General features: G+C 32.9%; 2 protein-coding genes and 1 long non-coding RNA gene across 3 annotated transcripts; 1 reads left to right on the forward strand and 2 right to left on the reverse strand.

The window, feature by feature from the left end:
- Positions 1-6,154: 6,154 nt before the first annotated feature.
- Positions 6,155-9,506, forward strand: LOC111206697. The gene is made up of 3 exons (XR_002658947.2): positions 6,155-6,741; positions 7,028-8,744; positions 8,969-9,506. It is a non-coding gene; the product is annotated as an uncharacterized LOC111206697 (long non-coding RNA).
- Positions 9,507-14,114: 4,608 nt separating this feature from the next.
- Positions 14,115-17,206, reverse strand: LOC106404283 (delta(24)-sterol reductase-like). Its single transcript, XM_048761708.1, has 3 exons — positions 16,936-17,206; positions 15,378-16,654; positions 14,115-14,713 (listed from the first exon to the last, which is right to left on the reverse strand). Exons 2-3 carry the CDS (start codon positions 16,617-16,619, stop codon positions 14,390-14,392), a joined length of 1,566 nt encoding a protein of 521 aa, XP_048617665.1. The 5' UTR covers positions 16,620-16,654; positions 16,936-17,206; the 3' UTR covers positions 14,115-14,389.
- A 2,415-nt stretch (positions 17,207-19,621) lies between these two features.
- On the reverse strand, positions 19,622-20,763 carry LOC106406267 (transcription initiation factor TFIID subunit 15-like). The gene is made up of 3 exons (XM_022704246.2): positions 20,714-20,763; positions 20,486-20,609; positions 19,622-20,002 (listed from the first exon to the last, which is right to left on the reverse strand). The coding sequence occupies exons 2-3, from the start codon at positions 20,595-20,597 to the stop codon at positions 19,794-19,796; spliced, it is 321 nt and encodes a 106-aa protein (XP_022559967.2). The 5' UTR covers positions 20,598-20,609; positions 20,714-20,763; the 3' UTR covers positions 19,622-19,793.
- Between the last annotated feature and the right edge of the window lie 4,630 nt (positions 20,764-25,393).

The raw sequence follows: 25,393 nt of genomic DNA on the forward strand, positions 1-25,393 counted from the left end.
CTGTTTAAATAGTAGCAGCATGCTTAGTGGGGGTTATTGGTTATAATACTTTAGTGGATTTATAAAAAAAATTTGGATTTAGAAATTATTGACAAATCCCTTTATTTTAAAATCAAACAAACAGATTTCAAAATCAATGATATAAATTTCCAAATCAAAATAAGTTGATTGTTATAAATGAATGAAATGGATTTTCAATTGAAGTTCTCATTGCATAATAGGGCATCTAATTCATCACTTGCCTGGGACATTTTACATTTTCTTCTTCTGAAGTGTCTTGATGTCCAAGAAATTCTGAATTCATGTTGATAATGTATACATTTGACTAAAAAGCTTAAGAACCTATCAAAAGAAGCACAAACACATTGCTAAGTTCGAAAAAGTATAATTTTCTTGTTTCATTTATTTGATGGTGTTTCTTTATGATTTGTGATTGGTTATGTTACTTGAATCACAATAATATGATAAATAATTCAGTATGTTGGTAGGCAAGACACGCTTCGTTTGTATGGTTACTGTCAAGTGTCAATTTAAAATTGGAAGAAGCGCCAATAATATCTCTTTTCACAAGAGACAATCAGTCCATCATTTCGGAAGAACACGGTTTCGTAACGATACAAAGGTAACGCCGCCATCCGAGTCTTGTGTCGGTACGACGAGAAGTTAAAACACTCCGGCCAACTACGCTTAAACTCCTCTGCTCCGTTGATGAAACGTCCGACGGACAAAGTTAGATTCTTTGGTGAAAAAGGCACATAAACTGAAAAACATAAGCATCAACATTCCAGCAGGTCTTAAAATAGTGAAGAAACACCTCAGGAAAAACAAATCATTTTCGTCAACAACGGCTCCGCCGTCTTCTACTACGGCAACGGAAAAAAAAAAACATCGTCTGAGGCACGGAGACGCGACGACCCTCTTATGCAACAACAAGATAGCATAAAAGTGCCATCCTACACGATAATATGATAACTAGATAACCCCAGCTTCGTTTGTATGTATTTTACAATAAGTTTGTCTGCAAGACATGCCCCTGATGCAAATTCTGAACATGAACAAAAGACATTATAATGAGGTTTATATCAACCACGTGTATTGGGGACACACAAAAAATATAAGGAAATGGAAAAAACCCAATATTGCAAATCCAATCAAAATAACAAGGTTTAACTTGATATTTGCACCCTTGTGTCTATAATATTAAAAGGGAAGGAATCTTAAAAAATCTACTTAAACAAGGTTGTTGGACATATTCACTAGAAATTTAATATGTCTTATTTTATACTTACATTAATTAATCAAAATTATCAGTATTATTAATAGAGAACAAACCCAAACTGCCTATCATCGTTATATCACCGATATATTTGCATCTAACATAGACTTTTACACATTAATATTTTGAATGCATTATTTATTCACTTCATTAGCGAGGAAAAAGTTAAAAAATAATAATAATATGCAATGCACATATTTTAGACCTTATATAAATAACCATACATAAAAAATCAAAATGCTACTGGTCGTGATTAAATTAGTGGGTATGTTATCCATGTATTTTTTTAAATCTGTGTATGAACTTACAAAATACGTTCAAGGTATTATGTATATTTTCAATACAAACCAAATCCCTATAAAATGAACCATATAATATATACTTATTTGACTCTCACCATTTTAATGTATTTTCTTGAATCTATGTATTTGTTCAAATACATTTTCTAGAGATTTTATCATATTTTCAGTATAAATCAAACCCTATACCCTAAACTATATTTCCATAAACTTCTAAACCATATATCCTAAACTTTATTTTCATATATTTCTAAACTATAATCTCATTTCATATACATTTACTTTATATGACAAATCAAATAGTTTATTTAGTTTTATGTATTATTATAAAACATGAGAAGTTAATCAACTTTTTAAAAAGTGTTTAATATTTTTTTCCAGGTTTTTATAAGGACAAATCAAATAGTTTATTTAGTTTTATGCATTACTAAAGAATACGAGAAGTTTAATATTTTTTTAAAAAAGTGTTATCAGGTTTTTATGGGTTTTACCGGAGGGTAATTGGTATCATTTCATATGTTAATTAACGTTTTTTTATTTATCCGATTTTTAATTAACATGTTTTCATTAAATCTGAATTTTGTGGAAACATATCAGTTGGTAGAACCTTTGATATAATGCTACATGAAAAACATAAGTCAGTCCAGATTATATACATCACGGGTTTATCGGTTCAACTGCCGGTCTAGATCAGATATAAAACACTCGATATATTTCAATTTGTCTGTATATCACATGTGTACCCCCCAATAAAAAGAGTTAAATAATTTGTAAAAACATAATGCTTTCTTCGTACCATTTAAATGTAGATGCACTATCAGTCCCCAACATTCGGTTTCGGTTCGGGTATTTTGGTTTTTAGTGTTTTGGTTCTAGAAATTTAGGAGCCATTCATGTATTTACAAAATTTGGTTTAGTTTAATTCAGTTGGGTTATTGAGGTTTTGGTTCGGTTTGGTAGTAAACTTAGGAACCGACTAATATCCCAAAAAATGTAGATCCAATTTAGTTCTGCTTCGATTCTGTTTTTTCAGGTAATTTGAGATTTATAGATAAAATATTGGATCATTTGGGGTTTTCAGTTTAAATATCAGATAATTCGTGTTTCGAATAATTCAATTTTTCGTGTAATTTGGTTTATAAATAGTAGTTTTAGGATATTTGGTTATTTAGAAACTGCATAACATTATTAGTTTTAGGTATATAATTTGTATTTAAAAATTCATGTACCTATTTGGTTTTCGGTTCAGTTTTAGATTTTTGGCTCCATTGATATAGGATATGATCACTTATTTATGAAATGCATTTCAATTTTGATTTCATGTATTTGAGTTTGATGTGGTTTGGTTCACGGTTCCATATAAATGTGCCTAGACCTATACACTATTTTATATAGAAACTAGAGTAAACTCGCCCTACGGGCGGGACACTATAGTTAAAATAATATAGAAACATCTTATATTTGAATGAGCATTTGTAAATATAAATGTTTGGATTGACATTTGTTTTTAACTTCAACGGGGGTTGGTTTTATCATTTGTGAACCATTATTTCTATGCCATGTTTAATTAGTTATGAGAACCGTCATTGACTACATAATACATCTTGTAATATATTGTCCTTACTTCATGCTTTATTTGGTTTGGACATCAGAGCCATAATAGTTAATTTAATAACATTCATGCTCTACCAAAAAAAAACCGCATTCATGTTTGTTATTTTTTTTGGTATGGCACTCATGTTTGTCATTGTAATTCGTATAAATGGAAATATATTTTTATTTGTATGAGTGTTGTTGTAAGATCAACATAATTAAAATATAAATTAAACTATTAAATATAAATAATACCGAATCTTTGATTCAATTCGTAATAATTAAATGTTTGGATTTTATATTGTTGGTCGAAATCAAGTGGTGATTCCAAGTTGCCACACGGCCCACACCCACCTTTTTTTTACAATCTTTGTGTAGTTCCACATTGTATACCAAACTCGGTTAGATGTATCGAATTCCCAAAATGATATAAATCAAATTTACGCATGAAAAGAAATATTAAGAGGAAAACGGGAGACTCTAGTGGAGTTGGCAGGGCTAAGAGCAGGAGAAGAGATGGTTAAACATAGAAACCGAAGAATGCTGTCAGTGTTTATAATCGGATAAACCGGCCCTCACAGCAATCCTTTCACTAAGACCACCTCGTGAATAAGCTCGATCTCTTCTTCTGTTTAGGACTACCGTCTAACCATTCTCCCATTACAACAAAGTTTTCATTAAAATCACCAATTACAAACCATGATTCAGCTTCAACTCTGGGCTCAACCTGAAATGTGATAATGATACACCTCAAAACCAGGAGGAAGCTTATAACATGGAGAGAGATCAACAACTACTCATAATAAACCTCAGGTTAAAGACAACATAACTCTTGAGAAAAATATACAATGACTGAGGTGACAGAGAGATTATGTAAGGATGGTCACGATTCACCTGATTTATTACTGGGTCGCTTTATTGCCGCTAAATACTGTAATCCTGTAAGAGAGATTGAAAGAAGAGAGTGCTCCTTCTGTAAAAAGGTTATTTCTCACTTTCTTGATTGTGGCCGACCATGAACACAATGAAGATATATATCTGCAAAAATAAATAAAAGACATAACAAAGTTTGGTATAATAAGTTTTCTCCTTTAACTTTCTCACAATCCCAACAAAAGTCCAAAAATTTTGTATACTTTTTTATTTCATTCACATTCATTTAAACAGCCAAAGTCGTCATAATGTTTGCGTTTTACACGGCTGACTTGACATAGAATTCCTAAATTATGTTTGTCATATTGATTGTTGTTTCCTCTGATATTTGGATTTCTCAGCAGAGAAATCACTAAACACAGTTACTTCCCCACCCAAGAATAAAATCAGACGGTGCAGTTTGAGTTGTTGGTTTTACGGACCTGTTTCTCAAAATAACATTATAAATTAGCCAAAGAGCTTTAAAATTGTAGCTTTAGAAAATCTTTGTTTCTCCAACTGATTTTTCTACAGGTGGAACAATGGTCATTTGTAAGGTAAGGACATAAACTTTCCAACAATAACATAACTCAAGAAAAAATAAAAACAAAGAATGGATGCTGCACTGAGATTCAAGTTCCTTAGTCTCTAGTTGTCAGCGAGCTAACATCAACTGATCAACCTTATCCTCATCTTTTAGATTTGCAATCTCCCCGTCTTTTACCCAAGTAGCCTATTCATTCGCGCAAAGTTATTTGGAGAAACCTCTCCAAGATGTATACACTTACATACAAAAATTCAAATTGAAGAATGAAATAATATATAAATCACAACTTTAACATAATACAATTCACAACTTAAAAAAAAATAGCAAAAATATTAAAAATTTAAAATAAAAATTGTAAAAATAGTTTTAAAAAGCACTTTCAAATTTAAAAAAAAAACATTTCAAAAATAATAATTCAAATTTTTTTACAAAAAATTCAAATTTAAAAAAATATATTACGAAATTATATAAAAAAAATATTTATTATTTTTTATTATTTATATATCTATAAAGTAAGAAGTAAAAATTAACTACATCTACATTTCAAAAATATTTTTTTATTATTTATATATCTATATTATTTATATATTTATATCATCTATAAAAATTTTGGTCATTTTATTTCTTGAGATCTTTTTTTGTGACAAAATTTTTTTTAAAAGTTGTTTAAAAATTGCCTTAATTGAAATGATTTTCTTTCTTTTTTTTCTACCACCATTAATTTCTTAATTTAAAAGTTAATAACAATCAATAGAATTCTATACACAAGTAATGAAAATCTATGTAAAAGTATCTGATAAAATTTGTTAAATCTATTTAACTTGTAAAATACTCTCAACTATTAAAATCATTAAATTCCACAGAAATTCATGTTCCAATAATTCCCCCTAATCTACTTATAGTTGTATTTCACCGACTGGGAAAAGAGAGATGCATTGAACGAGAAATAGTGCATTGAAGGAGCTCTAGAAAGGTTCGTCTATAGTTTTGAAGATGACGTTTGGAGTTGTTGGGCTCATCATGTGTATTAGCAGCCAGTTTGACCAAGCTTCCTAAACCCAAAACAATTGTTGCAGTTAATATTGAAGCCTATTAATTGATATCCGGTTATTGAAACTTAAAACCCATTCAAAACGTAAACAAACTAAAGAAATCATATACATTAACGATCAAAGCCCAATTGGCTCAAGCTTAAATGAAACGATGAGTTTCATTCGTCTGGGACACGTGTCGCGCTTAGAAGAGTCGACTTTATGACGTTGATGTTGATGTGTCTCAACTATAAGGGAGGAAACCCTCTTTTATATAAATATATTAATTTAAAATATTTTTAAAATTTTGAAAATAAACTCGCGCGGATCAAAATCTAGTTTTACTCTTAAAAATACTCATAAATCCACTCAAATCAAAATCAAAATCAAATCCTCAAACAAATCATTAACATTAAATAACACTTGATTCTAAAATCTGTTTTAAAATCATATAACCAATAACACTAGATTTAAAATTGGATTTTAAAATAATAGAACCAATAACACTTCATTTGGATTGGATTTTCAAATCCATAAAAATACATAAACCAATAACACCTTGTTTAATTTGCTCTCAGAAACCTTTATGTGAATTGCACTTATTCTGTTGAATTTATTAATTGCTATTATCATCCCTTAAATATTTGTAACGACTGTGTTAATATTTGTAGGCACTGTATTTTTTTGGAAGATATGATCTACTAATGTTTGCTGATGGTTTGTTATTTATTTTCGATAATTATTACGTGGGAATTATTCTTTGAACAAATGGTCGTCAACTATTTAAATCTTCATTATTTTTGTGTTATAAAGTTACAAATAAATTAGTCAAACTATTTATCTATTAAATAAATAATAAATAATAATTTGTTAAAAAATTGGTCAAACTAGATCCTTTTGTATCGAAATTTTAAAAGAAACTTAACTTAAAATAGATATGTTTCAATTCAATATTTGATTCGTCTATAAATATACTTCCTTGTCTTTCTAATTTTTAAAACACAATTTGTTCATTATCTAAGATGAAAATCTCTTTCCAGACTTCGCTTATTAGCTTCATTATGCTCACAATCTTTCTACTAGGTATGTATTTACTTTCACAACTTTTTAGTATATATTATATAACCATGATACAATAAGTTATTTTGATGCTGTATTATTTTATATGTTTATATAAATTGTATGTCTAGTTCCATTATATTGATTTAGTAATTCTCCAAGAATGATCAGTTATTAAGAAATAATATGTTTAGAATATCATTTTTTATAAATATGCAAAGAAAACTCTCAAAACATATATTTTACCAAAATATTAATTTTCTGTTTTAAATACAAAACAAATGTTATATTTCAATCACTATAATAACAGGAGTAGTGGTGTCTGCTCAGAAAGGAGGACCAAGCACACAAAAAACTTGTGTTGAAGCATATCCAAACAATACTGGAAAATGTGATGCTAAGCAATGTACAGCCGAATGTATCAAAAAGAGGCCAAAAGGGAGGGGTAGGTGCAAAGATATAGGCAAAGGAGATTGGCAATGCAGATGCTATTATCAGTGTCGTCGCTGATATTTGTTTATCTAAATTGAAGTTCAAATCTATTCTATTAAATAAGAAGTCACAACTTCTTTTCATATGATATTTAAAAAATGGATCTTCCCTAGAAGGTCAATTTTCATTTATTTTTAAATAACATTTTCAATAACTAAATCACTTCATATGTTATCGACTATAATAACTACTTTGCCTATAATTGGTTCGTTTTACCAAAATATTTTGTCATCATTAATGAATCACATATAGATGCACGAGTATAGTAACATTCCCCTATACGGCAACCTTGGTATATATATACTTTATCAATAATTCTAAATCGAATTTAACCTATTCTTCATAAGGGTGACTCTTATACCGGTTTGGTTTATACAATTAATAAGTAAAAAAAATACAATTTAACCGATTCTGACCAATTAGACTTAACCAGTTTTTACCATTATTTCTAATACATGATTACACTGACTATTCTACCGGTTTATACAGTTAATAAACAAAAAAAATAAGTCTTAACCGGTTCTGACCATCATTTCAATCACCTTAAACCGGTTTGTGATACTTTATAATTGCTACTTGCATAAACCATTATTATATAGAACCAAGTTATTGTTGACAAAAAAATATAGAACCAAGTGATAAGATACAGCTGGAAAGTAAGTACATAGGGGTTGACTGGAATTGGTTGTAGGTATTTTAGATATTCATTTTTGCTTTCTAAAGTAGTTTCATAAAGCAATCATGTTTTACCTTTAAAAAATAAATCTACAGCCAAAAATTTATGAAATGAAATATGTTAGCTCTCAAAATCAATTTTTCTACAACTTTTTTTTAGTTCTTTGAAAATAAATTTACAGCAAAAAATTAAAGTCAAAGCAAAAAAAATTCACAACATGTTGTCAAAAACAAAAAGTTAAAGCTACGTCACCAACCAATCAACCCCATAATACTCTATATACTAAAACGTAAGTCGTCTGGCGAATCAGAAACTGCCACGTAGAAAAAAATTTAAGAACAATTAAAAAACAATTAAACATAAATAACGCTTAAGGAAAAAAAAACATAAACCGTATAAACCTTTATCAAAACAGCCCATGATCCACGATCTATATTTTTGTCCACGATCTTATCCTTTTCAATTTTCATTACTCATATATATATTTCAGATTCAATATGTAAACAGCAGAAAAACTCCAAATCAAATAACAGAGATAGTCCACTCCTTCGGTTTCAAAACCCTTATTCAAAACTGGGTTTTACTGAATGTTCCGAACCAAAGCAGAGTTAGATTTCTGAGAAAACAGATTTCAACAACTCATATAATCCCAGTGACGCGATTTTACTACTACAGTTTCGCCGGCTGAGAATCATATTGCTTCATCGAGACCGGTTTTGGGGCCAAGAGGTTCGAGAAAGAGTAGATCTGAATTATATGAATTTCTGGAGATTCATTATAATAAAGAGACTTCGTTGTAAGACCCGCCGGAAAGAGAAGAAAACTAAGATAAAAAGCAGCGGCTGATGTGATAAAATGGGTAAGTGCTTCTATTAATTCATTACATGATCAGATTGTTAAAACGTATAATACGTTACGTATTCCTACTATATATAGCAGATATATGTTATAAACACTCTTGGAGAAACATTTTCACATGTAGTTTCAGTGTTTCAGATTTCCGGTAAGAAATAAAGGTTTATATATAGTTGTAGGGACTAGAGAACATGAAGTGTTGATAATGACAAATCTATTTGCCGACAGATCTATCCATGAAAATAACGGTTCTCCCAGAATGCGGATTTCTTCTTAACGGAGTGTAGAAAGATAAGCATTTGGATGCTTGGACCTATGATAAGGATAGGCCTTTCGCAGTCAACACCGGATTAGAGTTTTGGGAGTCAACATTCTTTAAGAATCCGGCGTTGGTGGCCGCGGAACACCTCTGAGGTCTCTACACTGATATATACCATCGAGAGATCTATTATTCTGTCTTGGACACCCCGTCTCAAAGACGTCGACAATAACTTGATTCGCTTGCTGTCGGTGTTCATTAGAGTTGGAGACTTTGCCTCTTTGTGTCTTCATTCCCGCACCATCTACGTCCTTTTACTTTAGATTTGCGTGTGTTGAATTGATTTTAATTCTTTCTATAACCTAGCAAACACCATTTCTTCCGTGTACAGGTGGTTTGCCAAGTTGAATAATTTAATACATATACTAGCTTAAGATCCGCGCAATTGCGCGGAATGAATGTCATATATAAAAATAATTTTTATCCATTATTATTTATTTGTATTCATTTACATATTATGTATATAACTAAATTAGGGTAAACACATAAATCAAAACAATACATCTTGTTTATTTAGGATAATTTTTTAGTAAATAAATCAAAACAATCATTTTATTTATTTTGTATGATATATAACTCAATTTCAATGACATGAATATAGATATGTAGTATATTTTAATATAAATATTTATTATTGAGAATTCATACTTATGTGATAAACACAAAATTTCTAATGTGTCATTTTTTAAATGCAAATTTCAAAATTAAAATATTAAGGTTTCAATACTTTTCCAATACTAAATTTGAAACTATCATATTTAAGTATTTATCTATGTTATATAGTTTAATTTTAAACTATATTAATATATATTATGAATGTCTAGTAAATGAAACTTCATATTCAAACAATTTATGATCATTTGTATCTTGTTGTTACAAAAAAAAGTTAAATCATTGATCACAAAATTTTAGTGTGAGACATTTAACGTTTTTAGTAATTTATAGTGGTTTTAAAAATTCAAAATATAACATATATGAAAAAAATAATTTTGTTTATTATATGGTTAATGTGGTTGCTTAATATTTTTAATAATATAAAATTAAATAAAAAAGAGATAAGATACAAAAATATTTATGATTTATAATCATTAATTGTCATATATACGTTAACCATATTAGGAAATTCCGTAGCTTTTATTTAAGGAAAATGCGAGAATATTCTTTTGTACACTATTTATCAATTTAATAGTTAGTTTAAAAAAATATAATATAAGTTAAGATGAACCAACTTATTTCTCTAAGAATTCTGAATTTCTTTCTCATGGTGACACGTGGCTACAAAACAATATGGTAATGTTTCTCAATTAATATATAAGGAATATTTTTTGTTTAAACGTCAAGATTTATACCAAGATTTTTTGAGTTTAATAGATTTATTGTGGAGGGGAAGGAGAGGTAGAGCTAAAGTAGAGATGGTGAAGAAAAAGGAGCCAGTTGATTGATGGGGAGAAGCCGGTCCTTCATGTGACGATCCACTCTGTATCTAAATAGATACTATGTTTACATAGGGATCCCTACGTCGTTACATTCCATTTAGGATTAGGAATAGGCGAGCAATCAGACCAGCTTCAATGGTGGACTCTTGCCGGAAGATTCGAGCGTTCCGCCAAATGCAGTAGACAATTACCTGCATTAAAAACTTGATTACAGCTTGAAGACCAGAGGAGGATATGACGTGATGCTGCACTAACAGATAAAAACCCGAGAGAATTGATTCAGGGACATCAGTGATTATAGGTCCACTGAATGAGTCCAAAAAGCAGCAGCGAAAGAACAACTGAAAAATAAGTGATCATGAGATTCCTGCCCCGTATAGCAGAGTACACACTGCAAAGGAACGTTTATTCCCCATGAAGCAAGCCGGTCCTTTGTTGGAAGTCTAGACAGCATAGCCATCCAAGTGACAAATGAACATTTTGGGATCTCTTCTTTAAACCAAATCATGTCGTACCAAGGAAATGTTGGGGCGGTCTGTCGGATGTAATGCCAAGTTGCTTTAGCAGAGAACTTAGGTACATAATGCCCAGCCCCGTTGCGCCATAAGTACTTGTCTCCGCCACATTAAGGGGATGGAGGTTCCATAGTTGATAATACAATCTGAAGAGTCTCAGCAACCTCAGATCTTGCTTATTGGCAAAAACCTGTTTCCCTTCAATGTTGCATAACACAAGTGAGATTCAATTGCTAACTATAGCTCCCGTGTTCCCCTGTTTCCAAAAGTCGACGCCAATGGCCCAAGATCAGTCCTACTTACCATCTCCAATGCTACATCTGAGAAAGTCACCAATCGAGTCTTTTAACATAAGCATATTCCTCACTGTGGGTCCATAAACACTTCCTAGCAAACACATTTGAATGCAACCAAGCAACCTATAATTAGCCCGAGCCTGAGAAATAGTTCCAGACCCTTTTGAGGTCGAAAACCTTTTGAAAATCCTCCAAACTTCTCAAGCCAAAACCTCATTCCTTCTTTGGTTTACAAATGGAAGCCCAACTAGCTTTGGCTCCTGACGCTGATGTTGTGCTATTCTTCAACATGAATGCCGCACACAAGGAATCAATCTTTTCATAGAATCTTTTAAGCAAAGCGAAAACTGAACTCCAGAAGTTAGCCATTATGTATATCACTGAAGAGATCCTTGCGACCTTCCCTGCAAATGATAAACTCTTAACCGTCCAAGCATGGAGCTGCGAGGTAATTCTTTTTATGAAAGTTTGCAAGGTTGCATAACTGATTCTGCTTGGATTCAGTGGCAATACAAGGTACTGTAGGAAATGATCCTATTTTGAATCCTGATAAGTCACCAATAACCCATGATTCAAGATCAGTTCCAAAAAATATCCCATATTTAGCTGCATTTATATCAAGTCATGTCCAATCTTTAAACACCGAGAGCACCTTCTTTTTCGGGTCAAAACCGAGAGCACCTTCTTAATACATGAAATGGAGTGCCTAGATCCATTAGAGAAGATTAGCAGGTCGTCAGCGAATAAGAGATGAGTAATCCTCGGGTATTGACACATTGGGTGGAGCATGATATCCCCATCAACCACTGCATTTTCCAGTAACGCAAATAAGACTTCCATAGACATAATAAACATGTAAGGAGATATAGAGTCTCCTTGACGAGCCCTTTTCCGGAAAGAACTCAGCCAACTCTCAATTTATAGCTACAGAAAACCTCGGTGTAGTGATGCATTCCTTAATCCATGTCACAAACAGAGGAGGAAACCCTTGAGCTTGAAGCAACTTGAGTATGAAATCATGGGAGACAGTGTCAAAAGCCTTTCGAATATCGACTTTTAATATGGAGCTTTGATATACCATGGATTTTACTAGTCTTTAGCCATGGTATATAAGTGTTTTAGAATCCATATATTATGTTTTAGAGTCTTTTTAGAGTATTTAAGGTTTAAGTATGTTTTGGAACAGTGTGGTGATTATGAAGCATTTTGGAGATAAAGACAGAAAAAACTCGTAGATGTTCATTGGACCAGGAAGAGTCAACATTCACAATCAACCGTCGATCGACAAACATCACTTGTCGTCGATCAACCGCAAGCGCGAAAGTGGGCCGCTTGTTCATGACTGTCTTGAAGCCCAAGTTCTACATATTTACAAAACTACCCCTGACCGACTTTGACATAATATTTATGTGCTTTGCTATTGTGTTGGACAACACATGCTTTCTTATTTTCGTTCATTCACAGCATAAGGTTTTTAGGGTTTTTAGTAGTTTGGAGAGAAGATCCAAGACTCCTTTAAAGCTTTGTATTGTAACACTAGTCTTTCTACCTTATTTTATTTATGCATTTTATTCAGAATTGCTTTGTTCTGCTTTTCTATGTCTGAATAATTCACTTGTTAGATTAAGGGTTTATTAGGGTTATGAATGATTAGCCAAAACTATAGAATTGCTAATTAAAGTTATAATTAAAAAAACTTCAAAGAATTGTTATTAATGCATGTGTTTTATAGTAGCTAACTAGACCTTGATATTAGGATTGTGAACAATTAATACTGTAGGTTAAGCTATGATTGCTGGAAACAAACGACATCTGATTTAGTTAATACTAGTGAATAAATCGATCAGCTCGCTAAAGCTTGTCTAATATAGCATCGATCGATGCTAACTCAATAACATGATCGACGCTCGATCTGTATCAACAAACAAACGACAACTGAGATATTGGACTTAGCCAACAGGTTTGATACGCAGCAAGGTTGGACATCTTATGCATTAGACATCGAGTTCCAGGATTGTCATCTCAATATCTTAAGCATTATATATCTCTATAATCCTGATTATCTGAACCCAAGATCTAGCTATTTTTTCTTATTGTTTACAAACCAACCAACCAATCAATCTGTTAGTTCTGAGTTATTTACTGCTTACCATAGTGACAAGCTGTACGAAGAACTAAGACGATCTATAACGCTGCTGGTGGCATTGAGCAACCTTGTCCGAAATTCCAACAAGCTTTGTGAAGATATAGTCTCCAAAGGAGCTTTACAGGTATCTATCTACATTCGTCAAGAGTAAATGCTTTTGTGTCCATTTAAAAGTTATTTCGTAGCGTTATAGCCTTAAGTCAAACCATAGCGAAGATTTGTAAAACGGGGTTGCTAGATTTCTCAGGTCAAAAACAAGAAGCCTGGTGTTTTGTTGTCAGGATTTTGTGTTCTTATAGCTCTAGGCATGAATCTGGTTTCTCATTTGGCGTATTTTGTGATGCAGACATTACTAAAGTTGGTCTCGGATTGCTCGGCTGTGGCCTTAAACCCGAGCAAGAAAGAGACAGCAAGTGAGTCACCGCTCAAGATCGCACTCTTCTCGTTGGCTAAAATGTGTTCGAACCACCAGATATGCAGACAGTTCGTGAAGTCATCCGAGTTGTTCCCGGTCATCGCGAGGCTTAAACATTCCCCATAGACTAACATTGCTCACTATGCTTCAGTTATTGTCGCCAAAGTCGGTGGTGATTCTTAAGAACAAATGAGACCTCCCCTGTAAATTTATTATGTTACGACAACACTATCTCGTCACTTGGTAATAAGTGCTATTACGTTTGAAATCTTTATAAATATGCGCAAACAAGATAGCATCAGCCGTCAAGTACACAAGAATAGTAAAGAAGAGTACACCAAACAAGTTAAAGAAACATTTTAACAAACACACAAGCAAGAGATTGTGTAACAAACTTTGCTATTAATCTCCCTCGGCATAGGCTGTTTCGAGATGAGCTTGCTCAGCTTCTCTGACTTCGTTCTCAGTCTTACGTCCCTTCTTCGACTTGTAGTAAATGCTCATGAATGTGCCTATAGCCTTTTACTTCCTGCGGCAATGCTCGTACAAGTCAGCGTCAAACATTCTCCAGAAGCTTCTCTCGTCGAGCTCAGATACTGCATACTGAGGCTGGTAGCCATGGTTTTCTATCAGCCACTGCTCCATCTTGCGCACTGCTTCTACTCCATCAAACACTTCTCCTCTCAGGACAGGACCTGGAGCATAGTAGACTCCAACGTCAGTGTACATCTGTGCATCTTTTGTATCTCCTTGTCTCATCTCATACTCAAATCCTGGTTCAGGGCTAATCATGCTTTTAACTGATTGTTTGAAGAGTTTGTGAGGGCACAGCCAAAGTGGATATACCTAAACAGTATATATTTAAAAAATTAGGAAAAATATTAGAGAAAATGACTAGGATAGCACTAAAAAAGTTTTTGTCACAAATATAGCATTTAAGAATAAAAATGACCAAAAAACACTTAATGTTTTATCAAAAGAGATAAATATACACTTATACCCCAATGGTAAATTAATTTAGACATTAGGGTTTAGAGTTAAGGGGTGGGGTTTAGAGTTTAGGATTTAGGATTTAGGGTTTAGGGTTTAGGGTTTAGGGTTTAGAATTTAGGGTTTATGGTTTAGAGTTTAGGGGTGGGGTTTAGGGTTTAGGATTTAGAGTTAAGGGTTTAAGATTTAGGATTTAGGGTTTAGAGTTTAGAGTTTAGGGTTTAGGGTTTAGAGTTGGGTTTTGGGATAAGATTTCAAATTTTGAAAAATAAAAAAAATTTAAATTTTTCAAAAGATAAAATGCTATTTTGTTTATTTTAGTTTTTGAGGGCTATTTTTGAGATTTGTCCAAAATATTACCCAAAAAAAATAATTAGAAATAAGTTCTTAACATTTCATAAACATATTTTATGAATTTTAATAAATAATTTCTTTCAAAATTTAGAAGTCATCCGATCTATATATATATAATAACTCTTTAAAATTTGGAGGTCATGGCAAATGTTTCATCGGGTCTTACCTCCATTTCACGGTCGACCCATTCGAGAGCATCACCCACTTTGTAGAGAGGAACAAGCATGTCTTGGATAACATGCATTTCATGGTAGTAGTTTCTGATGGCTTCCCCTTGAGTGGCCTTAAGAAGAGAGACCTTTGGAGGCATCAACCATCCAAACAAGAACCTAAACCAGAACTGGTCACCAAAAGGAAGGATAAGCTTACCTTCCCAGTACAAGGAACTAGTATGCCTATGGTAATATTCTCGAGTTGGAATGTACTCAACAAACTCTCCTTTCTTCAATGCCGTTTGTGCATATTGGTAGAACCATGGCTTGAACCACCATCCAACGTTATTGATCTTGTTCCCTTTCTTCTTGGCCTCTTCTCTTGATGCATATTTACCCGTCATCATTACACCTTCACTTGGACTATAAACCATGCCTTCAACAAAATCAGGGATCTTAGCTGGATCACCATCTCTAGGTGCAAAAGAATCCATATAGCCCTGAGCTATGGTTTGTAGATCACCCTTGACCGGAATGTAAGTAAGTTTCATGTATTCCTTGATGTGTATAAGCCTGATCTCGGCAGCAACAAGAAGCCCAAGTGTCCCTTGTGACCATGGGATAGCATAGAAGAGGTCAGAGTACTCATTGTCCCTAGTGGCCCGGACAAGTTCCCCACCGGCTAGAACAATCTCGTAAGCCTCAACAGTGTCTGTAAACAAACCATGCACGTGAGAGCTTCCTTCAATACCGTAGCCGTTGATGAGTCCACCAACGGTGAGATCATCTAGCTCAGCAACAACAGCAAGGGATAGGTTCATTGGTACCGTAACACGGCTAATCTGTCCCATGTTCACAAGAGGCTCCACTCTAGCAATCATTCTGTCTATGTCAATCTTTAAGATGTTACGGAAAGCAGACAAGTCGACCTCGAAATGTCGGGCTCGCTTGTAGTCCACGTTTCTCATTCCTACAGCGATCCACGGTTTACGTGCGGTGCAAACAAGGCCGTCCTTTGCTGCATCCCTTCCCTTGAGTCGTTTGATGACTTTGTTAACGTTTTGGTCGTGTTCTTTTTGACGTTTCTCGTAGGACTTTGTTTCAGACCAGACATCGCCAAGATAGGTGAGGAAGTACAATGTGGCAGAGATGGGAAGGACGATGAAGATGACGACGATCCATCGGAACTGGATAAAGTAATCAACCCATATCTTCTTTCTCTTGGGACGTACTAATGGTGCCTCAAGATCCGACATTTTTTTTTTTAAAACTCTAAGATATGCCTATCTCACTGCATCAAACGACCAACCAGTTGTAAGTAAACAGGACATGAGTCGTCAATAAATCTCCTCAGGCTTATATAATCAGACAAATCAAAAGAACAAAGAAACACCATCAGCTAAAGTCTACTTTCTACATGTTGTAGGTTTAGTTTGGATGCAAGATCCATCAAGACTTAAAAAATAATAATATCCATCAAGAATAAGAAATCTATCAGAAACAAGATCTTGATTTGGAAGGAATATTAACAAAGACAGAGACATGAAGAGATTGAGAAAGAGATTGAACTACCTGAACTCCAAAGACAATTGTGATTGTAGATCTCAACAGTGTTTGAAAATTGGATTCTCTTTATAAAAGTGGTTCCTGTATAATAATGCATTACTAATCTGTTAATTACAAAATATTCTTCTCTCTTTCTTTAAAACCAAAAAGAAACACTAACGTTTAAAATAAGTTCACATGAATTATGCATTGCACGTTATACTATATCAGCTTGACCTTTTAAAAATGTTCATTACTTCTCAACTAACATTACCCACTCTAATAAACTAACATTGGAAATAGAGATAGACAGGAACTTATTACCTGTTTCGATGTTAACTCATGCAAAATACTCAATAAAATAACTCATGCATAACTCACAAAATGAAATTATTTCAGAATATAAAACAAGGGGGAAACGTACAAGTCAACGGACCTATACGATGAACTGGATAAGGGAAACGTACAAGTCAACGGACCTATAAGTCAACGGACTATAAGATGAACTGGCCAGACTGGCCTCCATGTGCATCACGTGATCTCCACAGACTCCACTGCTCACATGTTTTCTTCCTTCTCCTTTCTGAATGTTAGATTACTCTTAGCAATAATACAAATATATATAATCCATGTCACGTTACGTTAGCTTAGCCTGGGAATTGTGAAATGCTATCTAACCAAATAAAACAAGGATTATCTTACCATAAGCCAATGGTACCAAGAACCAAGATCTGCCCAATACTACCAACATATGAACCGGCAATGAGTATATTAATTCCAAGTGTTAACTTTCGCTAAGAAAATCCCAAAGAAGCTTTTCTCAGTCACAAATTTGTGTCTGATATAAGTAGATGTCTTTGCACATGCGTTGCAGAAGCTAGGTTGGTTTTTGATTGGAACAACATTGATTGATACGTATGCCAAGTGGGTGTGCTTAGAGGAATCTAGTTTTTTTAGAGACTTAATGAGAAAAAATGTGTATGCTTGGATGGCTTTGATTAATTTACTTGCAGCGCAAGGACATGCAAGAGGAACATTTAGTCTCTTTCAGAACATGCCACATGGAAATGAGATACATATAGTGTTTTATTTGTCTTTATTTACACCAATATAAATTAGAGGAAGTAAGCCAAACGTTTATGTTGAACTAGTATAATTTTTAACATATAAATTTTCAAATTATCTCAAATTTCCATAAAATGACTTTTTGTGTTTGTCTTGTTTTGTTGTTTTAAAATGAACGCTACTGAGTTTTGTTTCATATTTATTTGAGAAGGATTGACTTTCTTAAAAATAATATTCTTTTCATATCTAACTGCATAGTTTTTCATGGTATGAGAGCTTCTTTTTTTTTTTTGAACACATCATGGTATAAGAGCTAATATGTCTAAAAAAAAATTGTAGTTTAAATAAAGAATAAAGTTCGTGTTCCAGTTCCAAAATGTAATTCAACTGATGCAATTTGGCATACACTGTAGCCTTCATGTGAATGAAATTAATTTCAGTTATCTTTCCTTTTGTCAACATTTTCAGTTATCTTTTTAGAACATATTAATTAAGCTTCATATGTGAGATCACCACGTGTGGTCTGGTTCAGTCAAGGCGTCATGTGGTTTGCGATATGCAGAAGACTTTTAGTGGGAGACCGAATTTTCTTACTTTTTTACCCGAATTAACCGACAAAGACAACCGAACCGAAATTGAACGAGATACGAAATTACTTCAGATATTACTTAGTTCCCAATTTTGTTATTCGGATCTAACCGGAAAACTGAAATAACCAAGACGAAATCAAACCGAATTTGCTAAATACTTGAACGAATCCTAAACAGACCGAACTGCATCCGAATGCTCAGGGCTAGGAAGACCAAACAATAGTTCGGAGTCTATATCATCTTTGCTAACTCATATACTCTTTCACGGTATGTGATGAGCTTTTGCACATGTTTCTTGCTTTGTGGATTATCCTTAAGTCATCTTTTTGAGTTATGCATATGTCTTAACTGTAAATTGAGAAACATGCAGTAATATATCTCGAGAAACATACCGCAAACTTTGTAAATAACATCGCTTATACTATTTTCTTCTGGTAAAAATAGTAAAGATAATGATATAGATGTTTTAGGAAAGTAAGCATTGCTTATCCTTTCTTAAAATAAAATGATGTCATCTCAATTAGGCCTGAGACTTTTATCCGAGATCCGGATTCGATCCGAGATCCGATCTGAAAATCAGGATATCCGGAGAGGCCGAATCTGGATCCAGATAGTAAAATGTTGGATCCGTCAAAGCCGAATCCGGATCCGGATATCTTGATTTTTTAGTCCGGATATCCGGATCCGTAAGTTTTATTAATAACTATTTTAAAAATAGTAATATCTATATATAAAAACTAATTTTAATTAATTTATTTTCATCTTTATAGCAGTATATATAAATTTTATGTAAATTTTGTAATACTAAACATAAAAATAATTAACAATATATTATATATATTTTTATTTTAAAATTATTGTTAATATTTTTTATATATATATTTATTTATTTTAAGGATCCAAATCCGGATCCGGATATCCGCCGGATATTATAATTTTTAGAAGGATATCCGACATCCGAATATCCGAGAACCTCAGATCCGGATAAGAATAGTATAATTATGGATCCGCCGGATAAGATTCCGATATCTTAAAACTGTCTGGATACCCGATCCGTCTCAGGCCTAATGTCAATACCATAATCCGACCACTGGAAGCACCAACAGAGTTTTACTTTCACACAATCAAAAGAAGAAGAAAAAAGCCAGATAATTGAAATGTAGATTAAGTCGATAAAACATTGGAAAATATGATAGACTAATGAAACCTAACACTTTTGACCAATATCTCTCAATTACGGTACCTGCTTCCGCGACTGTAGTCTCTGTCTCGGTCTCTGTTCCGATCATGGTCATAGTCATAGTCACGTTCCTTGCCTCCTCTTTCCCTCTCTCGACTTCTGCTTCTCCGTCTATCCTTAGCATAGTGATGATCTATATGCTTATCTCCACGGTCTCTTTGCCTGTCTCTGCTTCTCTCTCTTCCATCTCTATCAACACCTGCCACAGGTAAATACAAATCGTCAACACCGAATAAACACACTAGATCCTGACTTTTTTGTGCAAAGCAGAAAACAAACATCTTTTATTTGGTTGCGAGGGTGGGAGAATTACAGCACTAAGTTTAAGACCTTAGCATAATCTTTTCATCTCTGTCATCTTATATATACTCGGTTAAAGAAGAAAGCTCTCAAAAGAAACAACAATTTTTACAAGGATTCACTGACTGGAGATCCCCTCAAGGATGGGAAGTATAGGCATGTAGCCTCAAGCTTAAATGTGCAACTTCTAGCAAAATATGTTGATTTTAATCGAACAAGAAAATTCTTTGAGGACTATCCTTACTACAATCAGTACATACCTATCAAGCCAAATATTTTTTTCCATAGCATAAAGGTTCTGTTCTGAAGCACAAGTTTTGTGTCAGATTGCTTGTATTTTGCATAGAGAAGTTCTCTGAGTTGAAGTAAAACAGAAAGTTACCTAATTCCTCGACTTGCCACCCAGCACGACCAGCAGCAACAGCAGGCCTGGTGTCAGCCTGGTTTGTTTTAACACGGTACTTCTTCTTTAGATTGCCAAACTCATCATACATTTCACCATCATCCTGAAATTTTATGACATCATAAGTTAAATGGTATATACAAAAGCTTAGCAAGCAATGCAACAAAATAAGTAACAAAATAACTCTTCAGCGAAAGCATATTTTACTTCTTCAGCCTCACGCCTACGTCTCTTAGTTTCCTCTAATATTTAGGATAAAAGAGACCAAAATTATTAGAAATGGTAAGTAAACCGTCATATCTTTAATTTGGGCAAATTAATTGCTATTAAATTCCAAAAACAAAAAGTAGTAAAAATGACTCAAATTCGAACCCGCTACCTGAAGCACTAGAGAACAAGTACGCGAATCACTAAGCTACAATGATTAAGTTGTAAATATTTGGCGCCCCAAAAATATATATAAATCGTGGCGCCTAAAGCCTTTGCTTTACGGGCTTTAGTCCAGGGCCGGCTCTAGTTGAGACTCTGTCCGAGCTACAGAACTCTAAATACTTAGAGAAACGTGTTAGATAGATCGAGGAAAAAACAAAAGTGACATCATCAGGGGCAGTGGAAACTCTGGAAGGAAAATGAAACTTGTGAGGCAAGAGATAAGCCGCAATCTGCAGTTGGAGTAGAAAAGATAAGCTACCAAGATTAGAGTATACAGAACATTGCTGATGCGAAGTGCTTATGAGCAAAGAAATGCAGTTAAATAAAAAAAATCATTCAGAGAAGACTGAGTCAACAGGAGAGAACGTAACCAAAGTTTTGGACAAAAGGGTAATGGATAAGAAAAACATTGAGTTGAAGAAGCTTAATCCGGGTTTGATAAAAGTGAGGGAGTTTGATTGATAAGGAGGTATGGCTTAGAGTATGAGAATAAAGTAGAAATAACAAACTCAAAAGCCATGGAACCTAAGCTAACAAGAATGAAGAATGTTAGTTTCCCAAGGCTGCTTAGAATGGAAGTTTCATCCTCCATCCATATCTTTAGTATAATCAAAGAGACGTGGAACATCCTCGATGTCTTCACTTTCTCCTTCCATTTTTGTAAATGATTGATTTGTTCTCTTGCACAAAAATATTGTAGGAATAATATAAGTTTTTTAGCTGCATGAGGAGTAACTAGGCGAAAGAATGTAAAGCTTTAGTAAATAATCAAAACAAATATCTTATAAAAATCAGTTTGAAAATTAATAAGATATAATAAATAAAACAATATATTTTTTTGTAAAAAATACATTGAATAACTTGAATTTGGTGAAAAATAATTAACAAATAATAGTTTATATAAAAATTTACATGATCTAATCCAAAATATAAAACTATAGAAAACTAACAAATATTTATAAGAATGAAAAAAAATCCATTTACGATATTATTTTTGACATTTCATTAAAATCCGACCAATGGAAATAAAAACGAAAGGAGTATCATGGATATTGTTTTTGTGGTTACCAAGCTCAATCTTAAAAATATTCACATGAAAATTGAAAGAAAACCACAACAGTAATTATTACATAATCAAAACATAATTATTATTTTTAAAAAATTAATAAAATCTAATAAATAATTTGCGATTAATAAAGTAGAATTTGTTTTTTTCTCATGAAACACATCGTCAAGTGAAGAAATTTACCACATTTGAAAATTTATCTAATAAAATTTATCTAATGAACTGTTATTCCATTGAGTTTAACCTTTCATTCTTACACTATGGCAATTATGATAGTTACAGTAACACTTTTCAAATGTGTGATTTTAATTTTAAACAAAGTAGGTTAACATTGTATTTTCACAAACACAAAAATTATGTAAATTCATTAGATATTCATAATTTAGAAATCAAATTTAATTATTAATAAGAAATAAAGTTATAAACCCGCACTTAGTTCAATTATATTTTTAATAATCATTTGGTTTATTATCCATTTAGGGATTAAAAGTAACAAAACAAAATTACTTTTCGGGTTTGAACAGTGAATAATGAGTTAAATAATATATCACTATCATATATTCATTTTTATCTCTTTCCATAATGTAAAAATAATATCTTATTATTATAATCTTTTGCAGTATTAAAGATTAATACAAAAGATTACAAAAAAAAATTATATATAAAAAGCTATATTCAAATATATAATAAAATTTGAAATATTTTTAGTTGTTCTTTAATTGCTCACCCGCCCGTAGGGCGGATTTAACCCCACTAGTTTACAAAAAAGAATACGGTGGAAATATCTACTAGCTTCAAATTGGATGTATACACGTAAAGATTCCTATTGGTACAATTTATATTAATTAATTATTTTTTGAAAAAAATTTGCTTTTTATTTTTATATTAATTATTTTTTGGTTTAATTATGTAGGTTTGGTGCTAGGTCTAGGCATTTTATTTCATACACAAACCCGTACCCGAATCCGATCCAAAAAACCTGAACCGGGGTAGCAAATACCAGAACGGGTATTGCGTTATGATAGATTAGATATCCGAAACCGAAAGGGACTATCCGAACTTAAATGGATATCCGAACATATGTATACTTAACCGTATATTTTTGGTTTACTTCTCTCATTTTATTTAAAATATTTATATTTATAATAAATAAATTTTTGAAAACACTCAATATTTAATTATATGTTTAATGTTTACTAATTTCAACTTCTTATGATTAAAAATATTCTTTTTGGAAAAGAACATTATATATTGAAATTATATTTTTCTTTTTAAATATATGTAAAGATTATTTTCAGATAACAACACAATATATATGAATTATCTTTTTTATTTTTGAAATATTTTTTATTTTGGATAATTATTATTATATATCTTTTAATGAATGATCTAATTTAATAAATTTAGAATTCGTTTTATTTTGGATATATTAATTTATAATTGAAAAATTAATTTAATAGGAAAATATAATTATTCATTAAGGGTAACAACGACTTTAATAAGTCTAACTATTAACATGATTGCTCATAACCAACAATTACTTCACAAATAATAGTATAGATTAATCACATCACTTTTAATGAATTACCTAATTAAATAAATTTAATTATTCTCTTATAAATTTATAATTATATCATAAATATAGTATATATTAATTATATCACTTTGGTAACAAAATCAGTAACTATTAATGCTTTGGTCCTAGATGTTTACTTATAAGTATTGTTTGGTCCAAGTATAGTAGACTTAGACATACTTCAAATTGTGTAAGATCGGTTTTAGTTGGGGAAATAAATGCCCATACCTTGTTTGATACTGGCGCAACACATAGTTTTGTGTCTCCCACCTTGACAAAGTGTTGGAACTTTGAGGGCATGTTCGTTTCAAACGCCAAAGGAATAGAAACCGCAGGGAACGAGTTAATGATGTCTACTGGAACATATGAGGATGTCCCCATCGTCATAGAACGCATTGAGCTTAAAGGAAATATGGTGGAGATGGAGTTAAACCACTACGAAGTGATCTTAGGAATGGATTCGTTGACATATCACAAGGCCGTGATGGATTGCCCAAAGACGCGTGTCTACATCCCTAGGACCGAAGGAAAAATAATTTTTCGAGGGATAAAGAGAAGTACGAGAATCCCGATCATATCCATGATGCAAGCATAAGAGTTATTGGAGAAAGGAAGTGAAGCTTATCTTGCCACTATCAACATCATGGGGTCGGATAAGGAAGCCGACTTAGACACTATTCCTGTTTATTAGACCTACTGGATAAGGGATTCATTAGACCAAGTAGCTCACCATGAGGAGCCCCTGTCCTGTTTGTAAAGAAGAAGGACATAAATTTCAGACTTTGCATTGACTATCGTGGATTGAACAAAGTGACGATAAAGAATGAGTTTATAAGCTAGCCTAATGAGTTTGAACATAGTTTGGTTTATAAGCTATCCTAATGAGTTTAGGAATATTGATAGTTATCCATAAGATATGTTTCCTAATCAGTTTAGGAGTTTATATGAGTTATATAAGGAGATGCCAATCTTGTGGCATAACTTGTGAGTTTAGAGAGAAAGCTTTGAGTTGAGCTTAAGCTATAATAAAGTGAGTCTTTATATTTGGCTCTTGAGAGTATACGATTTCAATAATTTGTATCAGAGCTTCTATTGAAATCGGTTCAAAAGCATCCAAATTCGTGAAACAAAGTTATTAGTGAGAAGATAAAACATGGGGGATATAATAGCAGCAACAACACCTACGGCAAAGGAGAGAATTTAATCGTCAATTCAATGCCCAATGCTTACAACTACAAACTATACGGTATGGAGCATGAGGATGAAGGCGGCACTTATAAGGTACATAAAGTCTGGGAAGCGATAGAACCAGGAGTGAGTGAGGTCGAAAAAAACGACATGGCTCGAGCACTTCTCTTTCAATCAATACCAGAAACCCTAATACTAACCGTTGGCAACCTGGATACCTCAAAAGACGTATGGGAAGCGATAAAATCTAGGCATATGGGAGAAGATAGAGTTCGTGAGGCGAGACTACAAACCTTAATGGAAGACTTCGGAAGATTGAAGATGAAGGAATCAGAAACCATTGATGAGTTCTCTGGGAAACTTGCTGAGTTATCTTCCAAGTCATCCGCCCTAGGTGAAGATATCGAAGAATCCAAGCTTGTGAAGAAGTTTTTGAGCAGTCTCCCACGAAAGAAGTACATCCATATCATAGCTGCGCTGGAACAAGTCTTGAACCTGAATACAACGACGTTTGAAGACATCGTCGGTAGGTTAAAAGCCTATGAAGAACAGATTCAAGATAGTGATCAAGAAGAATAGCAAGGAAAGCTTATGTATACGAACATGGATTCACAAAGTCAAAATC

Source organism: Brassica napus, chromosome C6 (genome assembly GCF_020379485.1).
Source record: "Brassica napus cultivar Da-Ae chromosome C6, Da-Ae, whole genome shotgun sequence".
Classification (NCBI taxonomy): domain Eukaryota; kingdom Viridiplantae; phylum Streptophyta; class Magnoliopsida; order Brassicales; family Brassicaceae; genus Brassica; species Brassica napus.

Coding starts and splice junctions, on each gene's coding strand:
- LOC106404283 (XM_048761708.1), bottom strand. CDS start 16,619: ATGTCGGATCTTGAGGCACCATTAGTACGTCCCAAGAGAAAGAAGATA. Junction 14,714..15,377: donor GGGTCGACCGTGAAATGGAG/GTAAGACCCGAT, acceptor TATACTGTTTAG/GTATATCCACTTTGGCTGTG.
- LOC106406267 (XM_022704246.2), bottom strand. CDS start 20,597: ATGTATGATGAGTTTGGCAATCTAAAGAAGAAGTACCGTGTTAAAACA. Junction 20,003..20,485: donor GTGGCAAGTCGAGGAATTAG/GTAACTTTCTGT, acceptor TACCTGTGGCAG/GTGTTGATAGAGATGGAAGA.